The following is a 13804-nucleotide window of genomic DNA, read 5'->3' on the forward strand; positions in this document are numbered from 1 at the left end:
CTTGCACCTCTAGCCACTGCTGGGACAGCAATCTTCTCACCCAGAGGCAGGTGATATCTCCATCATCCTACCCAATCTCTTCCTTCTCTTCAAATCTCCCACATGCTCCTAACATCGTCCCTGACACTCCTCCATCTCCCTCCCCCCTTCAGTTTCCGAGGTGTCTGGTGACTGTGGCTCTCCAACACAGAGTCAACTAATGGCTTCTGTTGTCCTGCCCCTCCCTGCAACGTGGAGGAGAAGAGAGGAGGAGAGAGAGGGAGGTTGAGAGAAAGCGAGAGAGTGAGGCTGCAGCCCACCACCAGTCTCCCCAGAGGCCCCTTGCTTTCTTGCTTGCCTGCCTGCCTTCCTGCTGCTCAGTGCAGCTGTGGTTCAGCACCAGAAACCCTGACCAGCTGGGATCAGCCCTGCCAGACAGCAGCAAGTGGACAGCTACTGTGTGTGGTGGGAGGAAGCTTCCTCGCTCTCAATGTTTCTGCCCTATTAGGTGAACTATACAGCTGCTGTCGTCAAGTGCATCTACGACATCCTGCTGGCAATAAGGAGATCCTTTCATCACTCAACCTATGATGGCGGTGGCAGTGGGCACTTCCCTGGCATCAGCCCTGGCACTACCCCTGGCGCTCACCTGGCTCTGCCTGGCACCGGTGCCTACTTTGGGAGGATGCCCGTCCGCGTGCCGCTGCTCTTTTGCCATGCTGCAATGCTTGGAGACTGATGGCATCACTAGCATCCCAGCGTTGGCACCACAAGAGAGTGAAAACGTCACAGAGATGTGAGTGCACTTGGGTTGGGGTGGCAGGCTTGATTGGAGCCAGTACTTGTGCATGTGCCTCTAAGTGACTGTGTGTGAGTGCATTGGATTCATTCACATGCGTTGGGTGTTGGTGATGATGTGTGCATGACTTTCTCATGTTCAGCTGATCAGTTTGTTAATTTGGCTCAAGTTGGACTGGGAGTGCATTTTGAATGGCCAATTTGTAGGTTATGTTAATTTGTATGGTTTAGAATAGGAAAACAGATAAATATGCTGTTAGATGTATTGAAACTTATCTAACATTTTCAGATTGCTTTGCCTTTGTTAAGGGAGTCGGAGCCATTACGAAGTTGCTTTGAGCTTGTCACAAAGTTTGACATAACACATGACATGCTAAAGTTCAGTCGAGGCGATTTTTCACTTTTAATCAAGTGATGTGGTTGTGGTTTTAACTTTTATACAATCAAACACATTTCACAATTAATACTGCATTTTGGTAAAATGTATGTGCAGCAGTAGTTATTCTTAGTCATAGATAAAGATCCTCAGTTATAATATCTGCTACCGTATTTTCGAAAGTATGCGTGGTGTTGAGTTGTTCACTGGCATGCAGTGAAGGCATTTTTTTATGTTGGAAAAAAGGGGTGATCAAATTACGTATTTGATAACCGTTTTATTTTTATGTATTTATTATTATTTTTATAATGAGTCTGACGACAACTGGAAGAGCATGACTAGCATTGATGTCTTTACAGTCAATGCACCATGTGGCTGCCTCTGGGACAAAGGCTCTCACTCAGATTATTCATTCTGTTATTAGGGCCAACTTTACTGCTGTGAGAAAACAACTCCATTACTTTCTGCATTGTAAGGCTATGTGGTCTCTTAGAAAATGAGTGGAATTATGCAATTATGTGCAAAATATTCTTGGATCTCATTCAAAATATAAAGCATTATAAAGACTTTTAAACTATTGGTGTAAAATAAACAGTGAACCTACGGTATGTCCAGCATATATAATCACTGCTTCCTTTACCACTCCATAAAGGTGTGTGCTTTAATATTGCTTCTGTTTCATTTGATGTGGATCTATGGATGTCACTGAGAACACACTTGTAGGCTAGTAATACAGGTACGCCGGGACAACGCTCCACACGTCCCAAACTCTTCTCCCTTCTGGCTCCAAAACTGTGGAATGCACTTCCCATTGCAGTCAGAACTGCAGCATCACTCCCAATCTTCCGCCGTAGTCTGAAAACCCACCTTTTCAGACTCCATCATGGCCCATAGCACTTACCCCACCCCCTAAGATAGCATTTCTGTAGACTTAGATAGCATTTGATACAGACTTATTAGCATGTTATGTAGACAGCACTATAATTGCATTGTATGTAGTCATAGCACGTCATAGTACATATGTATAGCATAGTAGTATAGATGTATAGTTTATATGTATAGCTTCATTATATAGATATTCCACTGTTACTTTCTTAGTTTACGCATGCTTCTTGATAAATGTTTTTATGTGATGTATTCCCATGCTTTTTTGTTCTTGCTTAATGTAAATTGCTCTGGATTAAGAGCGTCTGCTAAATGCCTAAATTGTAAATTGTAAATTGTACAGGTCATACTTCATGGGAAGTATAATTTTGTCACCTTTCAAAGCCCCACCTAGCTCCTGAACACACAATCAGTCAGGGAATGTGATTTAAGGTCACAGTGCCATAGGCCTACTTCCTCCATGATAATAATCATTATTATCATCATGTTTTTAGAGATTGATTGATCATTAATTTAATATATTTTAATTTAGAAACATCCCATAAAAGTACTCTATGCATTTAAATGTCATCAATAACGGTCGGTCATTCTGTGAGCAAATCCATGAGCTCATTAAGAAATACTGGTTTCGACTGGTTTTGTCACCGCCCCCAAATCTCACATGCATACAGGTGATTAGACAATTTGATGCAGACAGACATGAGAGATATGAGATATATGTACACATATGTTTGTTTATGCATATGTATTTCTGTCAATAAAGATATCAGTAAATCAATCAAACCAAAATAGAAAAGCCAGACTTTTGACTTCGGTCCATTACAGTGACCTGATTCTACAGTTAAGCTATATGCTTTTGTAGAATGTACACTTGATGGTTCACACATTGCATTTTATGTGCAGAAAAAGCAGTGCCAATAGCAGTTTTTGAGTGGACCAATATATCGTCCCACAGCAAACGATGACATTCTATGAAAACAAAGCAGCTTCTTCATTGTGATCAGCTGGCTCAGACAAAAAACTTTCTCTTTCAACTTTTTTCTGTGCACTTATCTGACGTTTCACATAGGGTTGGAATGAAATATAATCTGTTGAAACAATGCTGAGATTCACCCATTTGCCAGAGAAGTGCGTTGTTTGAAATGTCAAAGGAGAAATACACCATTTGAATACACATTTTAAGCACTTAGGACATTTTTGTACAGTCCCCAGAAGATTAAAGAACAAAAAAGGTGACTCTAGTCTAGAGTAACATTATTCCAAGAGCTTTTTTTTGTAAATACAACCTAATAGTTTCATTATGTACTGAACATGGCTGATATTTAACAAAAATGTTCCATTCGTTTTCCGAGACAATGCAAATGGCTACTTGTCATTCTTAGATGGCTGCTCTGCTCTCTTGCAACTAGCCGACTAAAATGTAGGAAACAAAATGTCAGTGTCTTCTATTCTCTTACTGTTCTCGTCTCCAGATCAATTAGCACTTGTTAAAGAAAGAGCCATCTATGAAAAGTTACCTGTGGCTAAACGTGTTTGGCTGACCTCTGGGAGAGGCTCGACATTCTCTGAACCAGTCAATCAATAAGTGAGAAGAGCCTCTCTTGGCATTCGTTCACCGCGGTGCTCTGCATGCCAGTAAACACTTCTGAGTATTGGCAGCAAACACAGCCGATACATGGAACAAACAAGGGGCCATTAACTCTGGAACAGCAGCCGAAATTCATCATGTGCTGAGTTATAAATGCAATTTTGTGAATTGCCAGCCATTGCCCTCACCCAGGAACAATAGATGATATATCACCCACTTGGCTCAATCCAATAACCAAGGCCGATGGGTGATCCCGAGCCCACCTGCCCTGTAATCACATTACTGCTGTGTGGGTCAATCATACATGAATACATATCTGTTTGTTCAGTGCAGCCAACGCATGCAACTGCCAGCTTGAATGAATGTTTAAATTGTGTCATAAACAAGACATTACAGACCTTACAGTAGTTTTAAATATTTATATATACTCTCCCACAAATAGTATTTATTTATGACTGTATCTGCGTAATCAATCAATCAATACAAATGGTTCTCTTAGTATATCCATGCAATTCCTTCGTTGCACTTTTGCAACTTTGCGAAAAAACATAATCTTAACCCTAACCTTCACCTTACAAAAAATGAATGGCTAAATGTAATCTTGATCTGAATATTAACCACAGAAATACGATGCCTAAACCCATCCTTAACATCGTAAAAAAGAAGATTTTCTATCAGAAAGGTTTTGTGGGCCTGGGCCGTGGCTCCGCGGTCCAGGCACCTTGCCTGGTAATCCAGTCTCAGTCTGGCAGTGTGCCGTGGGATCAACTCCCGATACCGACATCCTTTACTGCATGTCACCCCCCTATCTCTTTCCCCATGCCATTTCCTGTCAGCCTACTTTCTATCCCTCCATAAAAAATATAAAATAAAGGTGAAAGCGACAAACAAAAAAAACATAAAGAAAGGTTTTGTGGTTGAAGAAAGCATAAAAGCATACCCATCATGACATTGAGATTGTTCACCTACTAATCCACTATAGGACACCAAGCTCGCTGCTCGCTGCTTTTGCATGCTATTTGAACCCCCTTTTGACCAGAAAGACCTTTCTGTCAGAAAGCCCCCCCCCCCTTTATACTTCCTTTCTGCCCCCTTTTCTGTCAGAAAGTCTTGAGGGGAGACTTCTCAATTCTCCATAAAATATGAGGTATACCTTTACCTTGCTTAATACTCTTCTTAAACATTTTGAGAATTAACTATTCCTTCTGTGTCTCCTTGGAGTGGAGCTTATGTGTAATCCTGATTCCTTTCATGTTGCTTGACATCTGCACTAAAAGCATAAAGAGAACATGCATGACTACATTCTAGCACTCCACTCTCCCCATCCTCTTAAAGGGAAACTTCACCCCTTTTGCAACCAGATCTTATTTTAATGATGTTTGGGAGACAAGCAACACTTTCTTCCTGGACTACAATTCCCATAATGCTTTGGTCCAATGCTCCTCCTTGTGGATAGGGGGAGGGCTGTCTTACTTACTTACTGAGACAACATGGACTGCAAGGACTGTCTAAAGAGGATGAGACGTGAAGACCGTACGGGCGACGCCATGTTGCTCCATGGAAGGAAAGAAACATGCACAGTTGAGACCAGGAAGTTGTACATGCACACATTTGGGCATGTACAACTTCCTGGTCTCAACAGCGCATGTTTCTTTCCTTCCATGGAGCAACATGGCCATACGGTCTTCGCGTCTCGTCCTCTTTAGACAGTCCTTGATGTAGTGCAGGAAGTAAGTGAGCCCAGTGTCCATAACATCATGGAGCCCATGGACACTTTGAAATATCTAAAAACACACATTACCCACATACGAACCCCAGGAAAGTGTTTCTTGTCTCCCAAACATCATTAAAATAAGATCTGGTTGCAAAAGGGGTGAAGTGGCCCTTTAACAATCATGGTGCATAAACAATCTGCCTAAAATACATTTGTGTAGACAAGGCCCTTGATCAGTTCAATCCAGTCCTCAGAACAGTTCATGAAAAGAGTATGGAGGAGTTGGGAGAAACATCCGAGAACAATTCAGAGTTGTATTGAGGGGTAAACATTTATTGAGACAAGACGTGAGAAGTCTGATTTAGCTGTCTATTCAAACAGTTCATGAAAAGATAGTGACCTTGTATTAGGTAGTCTAAGTGCTGAATAGATCCACAGCACACTACTGCAGTACTGCTATCCTGAGGTATGTCTGGAAATGTGGAAAATGGCTTGTTTCTGGTTTGTGTTTTCTGTTTAGCTTTTTTAATGTGTGTATTGTGTTATTTTCTTTCACCGACAGCAACAAGCAGAAGCCCACAATGTTATGTTGCTGATTAGCCTAAATCATTCCTTTTCTATCTTTTTAATCAGTTACATAGAGAATCAAGTTGGCCTGGAGAACCTCACAGAAATCGATCTAGTCAACTACAGAGAACTGAAGAACCTGTAAGTAGTGATGGACCTATTGAAACACATGCTAATGAATAATAAAGTACATTACAAACTGCAATGTTGTGGACATGTTTTCAGTCAGTGATACAGAGAACAGTACACAGTATGTGACTCAGCAGTGCATTGCCCTCCACTGCACGTTGTTCAGGTCAAACAAGCTAATTTTCAAATCTGAATAAGTTTGAGAAGAATGGCCTTTGTCCTCTCTTATGAGAAATTAAACAATGCATGTTTTTCAGATGTTGTACTGTACTGTATTATTGTCTCCACCAGGCCGAAGGCCTGGGGAGAGAGTATGTTTTGCACTCCGTCCGTCCGTCCGTGTGTCAGTCCGTCCGTCCGTCCGTCCGCTAATCAGCTAATCTCCGGCACTGTTACCTGTTACCCGGTCGATGCCAAATTTTGCACACACTCTCCCTGGATGCCAACGATGAACCTCTGCCCCAAAATGGCCTGGTAGGCTATAGCGCCACGAGGAGGCTGACTTTTGAAAAAAAAAAAAAAATTATATTACTCCTCTAGATTCTGTCCAAAAATCCCGCAAATCGTTACACACTATCTCTATAGTCATGGACCGTGTTCAAGATGGATCGGTCGGATATGTCATATGTCAATTGGCTAACAGGCTTTCAAAGGATCGGCACTTTTGAAACAAAACGCCTCAAATCATGAATGCAGCGTGCAATTTACGTGAAATCTTTCACAGACTTTACTACTAGGCTGAGGAATATATCCCACCATTTTCACATTGGCCTGTTATAGCGCCACCAACAGGTGGACTTTTGCAAAACATTATTTTTGGAACAAAATGCCTCAAATCATCCAATTGCCATTAATGGTGTAAGAACACACCTGGCCTGACATTGGCCTATTATAGCACCACCAGGAGGCCACAACCTGACCTGTCCTGGTGGAGACCTGTGCCCCGAGGGGCACTTTTTCCAGTTTCCCAGTGTGACAACCAGCCATTTGTTCCATGCACTACATTAACTCTACATGTATTTGGAGTTTACATACTAAACACTAAACAGTACATTCAGCATTCATTATACAGGTAGCTGTCATAGAATACAGTTAAAGTGTTTTCCATGATTCCGTTTGTTTATTTCCGGGTGCTATAAATAGTATATACTGTAAATAGTGATTTTTCCTCTTTCCTCCTCTTGGTGTTTTGTTTGTTGTGCTTGCTCACGCTCCAGTACGGTGACATCCTGCAAGCTGCGGTATATTTCTGCCACTGCCTTCCAGTACAACGTCAAGCTCCAGTATGTGTAAGTGTCCTTGTCGCTAACAGGATTATCTTTCCCTTTCATGTCTTCTTGACCTGTGTTCGGGTCAGCCTATTTGTTGCTGTCAATCAATGCAAAACCAACTCTTTAATATGCTGCAACTATTGATTATTTTCTTAGCGATTATTCTATCAATACATTTTTAAAGCTGGTAGACTGCCTATTTTCACAATTAGTTTTCTTTCCTTTAATTATTTCGCCTAGGCTATAATGACATGCCCAAAATAGGGGTAGATTATGAGCTGATTATTTTATCAAATTATCAATTATCAATTAGCAAAATATAATTTTATATATCGATTAAATCGATTTGTTCGATTGACTGTTGCACAAATACTTTAATGGTTGATATGTAGTAAGCTGAGGCTGCTTTATATAAATCCTTTTACACAGCATGTACACAATAAACATAGCAATTTCTCTTGGTGGCACTGAAAATCAAATTGCATGGTGCATCATTGTGTACTGGAGCCACAGAATCTCACATACTGTACAGTGCAAGGGGACATCACAACACATAAAGTAGAGTGCAGTAGATAGCACTACAACTTTTAACATTCAGCCACTATCACTGAGGTGAGGCAGTGGTTGTACACAGACAGTTGCAGCTGTAGATTATGGTATGCATTCAGCAGTGCGTTAAGAGAAATGTACGAAGGTTGGTTTCTAATACAGTGTGCTGTATTTTGACCAGTGGACTCCCACTGAGCTGTATTACAGTGACAGATATTTACTACGATGCAATTCAATCTGCATGATATCAGATCTCAGTCTGGTGGGGCATGGCACACACTACAATCCAATGCCACAGAGTTTGGTTCTGTGGGTTTTTAGAAAGATTATATCTATGAACCCTTTTACCCACAACACAACCAGAAACCAAAGCCTATATAATTATGTTGTTCTTAATTTTCAACATTTCTTTTGATGAAATTGCCTACCGTTTGATTTTCCGATACTGCCCAGGTTAAACAACCACCAATAGCATGCTCATTGCCCGTAACCATGGAAATATGTCAGTTCATCAGTAGTCAACCCTTATCGCCGCTATCTTCTTGTCCTCATCATTTTACATGTCCGATGTTGTTTACCTGACAGACAGGCAGATTGTGAGGAGGGGAGCAGAGGGGGCCACTAGAGGGGGGGCGGGGGTCTGGAGAAATTGGAGAAGACATCCACCAGTCACCTTTTACTCGCTCACTTTGGCGGATTATCGACAACTGATGCATAATAAATACACTCCACTAAGGGTCCATTATCGCTTAATCAATATCTCACCAACGAGGAGAAGGGGTGGGTTGAGGGGCTTCTTTGGAATGTAACAGATGTGTCTTAGATTAGGGGTCTCTGGCTACATCCAAAGTAAGTTGTGAACACGGGGGCCCTGCTACTGAAACCGCTCTTTGTGACATACCATAACCTCTTTATTTCTTCTGTCCGCTTCATCCACTAGACCTCTGTCCTCCCCTCGTTAGATGTAAGCAGTGCTTGAGATTGGCTAAAAGACTGGGCTGCTATTCCCGGCTATGCTCTCCCCCTGTGGGCCTGGGGCAAAATCGAGCTGGTAATGGATAAGCCCTTATGGCCAACCCATCTGACATGAACTTTTGGGAGCAAGGAAAACAAAGAATTGAACCCTTGCTGGCCCCTGTCGGTCCCTGCCAGAGTGAATATGTATCGGCTTGCATGTGCATACTCCCCAGTGTGGCCCGCTGTCATCTTCTGAGGAGGTTTATTTACAGCTTTGGTTCCTTGGCTGTCTGAGGTACATTACAGAGTGGCTGTGGTGTTCTTTCAGCAACTTATGAGGAATGATAAAAGGCTGTGCAGGATTATTAAGGATTATTTTAAGACTTTACAATGCAGAGTTTTAGAATATTGATTATAAATCTGGAGTGGCCACGATACTGGTATTATATTTCCCTATTGAGACTTTTGTTTTTATTATTATTATTTTTTACATTAAATGGCTGCATTGTTTGAGCAATTACAATGATTTGTTTCTGGTCATATAATCTTTTAGAACACAATATCAAAATATTGAAACTAATTCAAAAGAATATGAAATGCAATCATTTGGCTAATGCAGCTGTTAATAGACCTCTCTAGTGTAGGCAGCATTGAGTATTTTTGCTCCCAGTAGCTTAGCAGTGGCTCTCCTCCCAGAAGTGTTTGTGACTCTGGACTAATCACCTAATGTACTGAACAGTGAGCAAACACAGAGAGGTGCGCCGGTGCTGTTTGTGAATGTAGCTCTTGATGTGAAATACTTGCCAGGGTAATTGATCAGGGCCCATTTGGATGCATTAAGGTTTTCCGCCTGGAGAGTACGTAATTCAAGGCAGGTACACATTGTTCTGAAGTGAGTGATTGAATCACAGCATGACTCAACCGCTGAAGCCGACTTGATTCTTGCAATGTAATTTTTTTTTATACTGGATTCAACTTCTTTGTAGAAAAGACAAAATATAACTATAAGACATTCAGAATTAGATTTGACAGTGTTTGTCTAGCCTTTGTTTTCCGGTTGTTTTCAGATCATTTCAAATAATATATTGTTATGGTAAATAGATGGATGAGATATCAGATAATCAGGACCTAAGGAAAAAAATGTATCTGTCTGACATAATGCAATTATATCACGTTTATCTGTCCCACAGGAACCTGGCATCAAACTCTCTTGAACACATCAGCTGGAAGGTTTTCCATTTTCTGCCTCTGCTCAACCTGTGAGTATTTATTTTTAAGCACAGTATATGACACGATAATGTTGAGTTAATTCTAAAATGTAAGAAATGACCTGAAATTCATTAGTGAATGTCTCCATGTTGAGCATCCAGTATAAAAAATAAAAACATACAGAATTCATACAAAACGTATCAATATTTATTCTGATTTCTTTCAAGATATAATCCCCCACCAAGACTTTTGTCTCCAATGGTGGACATTATATCATTATTGGAAAGAAAATCATGTTGTTTTGACAGCACGGTTTACATGACAGCGAGAGGCAAGGCAAAGGAGCGCAATTCAACAACAAGGCAATATAATGCGCCTTGAGCACTTCATGATATCATACAAGATCAGAAATGTATTTTGGCCCTAAACCATTTAACCGTAGACCAACAGTAGTATTTTGAAATCAATTATTTGACACACAGGGAGCCAGTGGAAGGATTTAAGAACTGGAGTAATATGCTTCACTAATGTCTTGGTAGTAGTAGGGAGTCGAGCAGCAGCGTTCTGAATCATCTGCAGTCGTCTGATTGATTTCAAGAGGATGAAAGTACTAATCGTTCCACACAAAACAAACACATTAGCCCTCATACAGTATACCATCAAATGGAGACAGCGCTAAATTGAATTTAGACAGTTGACTATACATAAATGCAACATAAATACTCTACAGCTACAAAGTACACAATCAATATCAATGAACACAAAACTACTCCAAGTAGCAGCACATATAGCCTCTGTAACCTGTGTGGAGGTACTGTAGTTGTGGTAAGTGCATGTTTATATTGGTCCATAGATAGAAACATTGCCGCTTATTCTGGAATACTACAACATGAACATTCTGCATATTGCCCATATTAGTCTACTTACAAATATTGCACGAAGTCAATAGGATAGTTAGAAAGATGCCTTATGAATGTGCTGTATGATCAAACATTAAAACCAACATCTATAGTAAGTTAGTTTTGGATCAAAAAAGCCTTATGGAAATACAGTAGGAGCCTGTTTCAAGTTTGGGATGCATCACAATCAAACCTTTAATAGCTTCCTTTGAGATTCTCTGCCAAGCCTTAAATGCATCCTCTTGGACTTTCAACAGGGATTATGACCCAGACCTTCAATACTTTTCTACATTCTACAATAAAGAATTATGGACTCTTGGGTTTTGGGTCTTGGGAGTGCCTGTTTATACAGAAGCTAATGTACAGTAGCTTTACTGTAAATTGACAATTTGGTGGTTGATGGTTTGGCTGAACTCAGGCTCTAGACTTTCTTTTTCTCGTCTTTCTAAATAAGATATTGCAATAAGATATTTTATTCTGTTCGCACAAGGCATGAACAAAATAATGTACAGAAATGACAATTACTCTCGCCCTCTCTCGACAATTATGCAGCTAAAGATGAAACTCTAATTGCAGTCCTTGCAATAAAGAACCAGCACTAATAACTCTCACACTGACGGAAGTTTGTAAGCTAAACCTTTTAGGGTACTGTGTAATGATCGATTCTGTTTAAAGGTACCGTAGTTGTAAAATATCAACTTGATCATTTTACATCTACAACTCAATTATCATCTACAATACAACTTTCAATTCAATTTTAACAAGTTGTAGATTCTCACGTAGAGCAGAGAATCGACAGATATACCACCCTGAGCAAGCAATTTTGCGACAGTGGTAACGAAAACCTCCCCATGAGGAAGAAACGTCAAGCAGAACCCAATAGGGTGGGCGGCCATCTGCCTCGACCGTGTCGGGGGAGAGGAAGAGAGAGGGAAGGACAGACAGAGGAGATAAAGGCAAATACAAGTAGTATCAATATCAATAATAATAAATTGAATAGTGTAAGACAATATATAACATGGTATAACAATGATGTCAGATAAAATATAATGTTAAGATACAATACAGTGTAGTGGTATAATATAATATGGTAGCAGTCCATGGTCGTGCTCTGTGAAGTGGCCAGGTCCACGGTCACACTCTTGATAGGCTCTGTGAAGAGGCTTGGTCCACGGTCACACTCACACATTATAGGCAGCTGGGGGTCCATAATAGAAGTCCATGGAACTGCAGAGTGGGAGTCACTTCTTTGTTGATAAATGAATGCGAAATATGGTAACCTGAAAGTCTGTACTCCTGCTTTTAACTCTGCTTTATCATCTCTTCACAATTAAATGTTATGTCTCCTGAAATGGATGGGTTCTTCTATGGCAGATGTGCAGTGGTACTTTGTTCACCCTTGATTATGTCTTTCTGTCCTTGTTCAGAGTTTTGAGGGACAACCCTCTCCTTTGCTCATGCGATCTCCATTGGCTCCAGCAGTGGCAGCGAAACGAACGAGGAGACCTGGATAATCAGCCATTGCATTGCTTCTCCAATGACCAGGAAATGTTGCTGAACTCCTTAATGATGGATAACTGCAGTGGGTGGATTTTACATATTTTGTCCTACCCTACCTGTATTAACCACTTAAACGCTAACGCTTTTTTTTACCCGGTGCCAATGAAGCTGTGATCCTGTTGTGATACTGTTAAGTTTCATTGATTAAAATCTGAACACAATCGATTGATTGATAATTAGAAAATAAAAATGCTCTGAAAATACGCCAACGCTGACCACTTCCATTGCAGTCATTCAGCTGCTATGTTAAGTGGTCAGATACTGTATAATATACAGTACCTATATTATAGGCTACAAGGGTCATCGGGATCGAGACTCGAACACACAACACACCGATATTCAAGTGGACTCTTTACTTACTGGGATTCAGTAAAGGTTGAGAACCACTGCTCTACACTGAATCTCTTTGGCAAAAATAGCTGCTCTGCCAGCTCAACGCGTTTTCACTCAATGGTTGCACCCAGAATAATTAAATTTCTTGTTCTCCCATCACCACCCCAGCATCCACATGTGTGCTCCGTTTCTATGATTCCCTTATGGGGGTCTATTTCATTCCCTGTAATATCTATTTGGCAAATCATTTCAGGCTTACAGGGAATTCATGAAATGAGACAGAGCCTTGATGCCACATGTACTTGCACAATATATTCATACTCAATACATATATTTATTCAATCTAACAATGCACAATCACACTGTGTCCATTCATATGCAGGTCTTCCTGAGGTGACTATTCTCCCTTCCAACAACAAAATCCAGGAAGGGGGCAACTTGACGTTTGAGTGCCACGTGACAGGAACGCCCACACCCATAGTGAGATGGTGCACTGAACACCTGCACTCCCGCTACTTTGTGCAGGTAGCAGAGGATTTTCAACATTCATAACATGTCATTCACTGTCAATAACACAGCACTGTCAGATGGATCGATATTATCAGTTTCCGCAACAACAACAAAAAATTAGTGGAGATCAAGTCCCTCCATTTCATATTCATGGTAGATGATGTTGCTGTGTAGGTGAGTAGTCAAACTACAAAAAACAATCTGGTATAAAGTTCCTTTTGTAACCTGGCATCCCTAATTTGTGTGTCAAATATTAAAAAATAATAATAATAAATAGCAGATCTAAAAGCTCACAATGAATGAGCTTGTAGATCGTCTATTTTCATTATTGTCATATGACGAAGGATATATGATTTGAGTAGTGAAGATTGTACACGTACAGTATCTCTTAGTTGTTTGTGTTAATTTCACCTGTTTCTAATATCAATAATCACAATAACAGGAGATTTTAATGCAAGGTGTGAAACATAAAATGTCCAT

General features: G+C 40.5%; 1 protein-coding gene across 1 annotated transcript in view; it reads left to right on the top strand.

Moving 5' to 3' along the window:
* Nucleotides 1-569: 569 nt before the first annotated feature.
* Nucleotides 570-13804, top strand: part of ntrk1 (neurotrophic tyrosine kinase, receptor, type 1) — a gene marked incomplete at both ends in the record, with an annotated part of 33541 nt that continues 20306 nt past the window's right edge. Inside the window, 6 exons of the mRNA XM_083762169.1 lie at nucleotides 570-775; nucleotides 5974-6048; nucleotides 7254-7325; nucleotides 10004-10072; nucleotides 12349-12503; nucleotides 13197-13339. Coding sequence (XP_083618295.1) covers nucleotides 570-775; nucleotides 5974-6048; nucleotides 7254-7325; nucleotides 10004-10072; nucleotides 12349-12503; nucleotides 13197-13339 — 720 coding nt within the window. The remainder of the gene's footprint in view (nucleotides 776-5973; nucleotides 6049-7253; nucleotides 7326-10003; nucleotides 10073-12348; nucleotides 12504-13196; nucleotides 13340-13804) is intronic.

This window comes from Protomyctophum parallelum (assembly GCF_964188405.1).
Source record: "Protomyctophum parallelum genome assembly, chromosome: 3".
Lineage (NCBI taxonomy): Eukaryota > Metazoa > Chordata > Actinopteri > Myctophiformes > Myctophidae > Protomyctophum > Protomyctophum parallelum.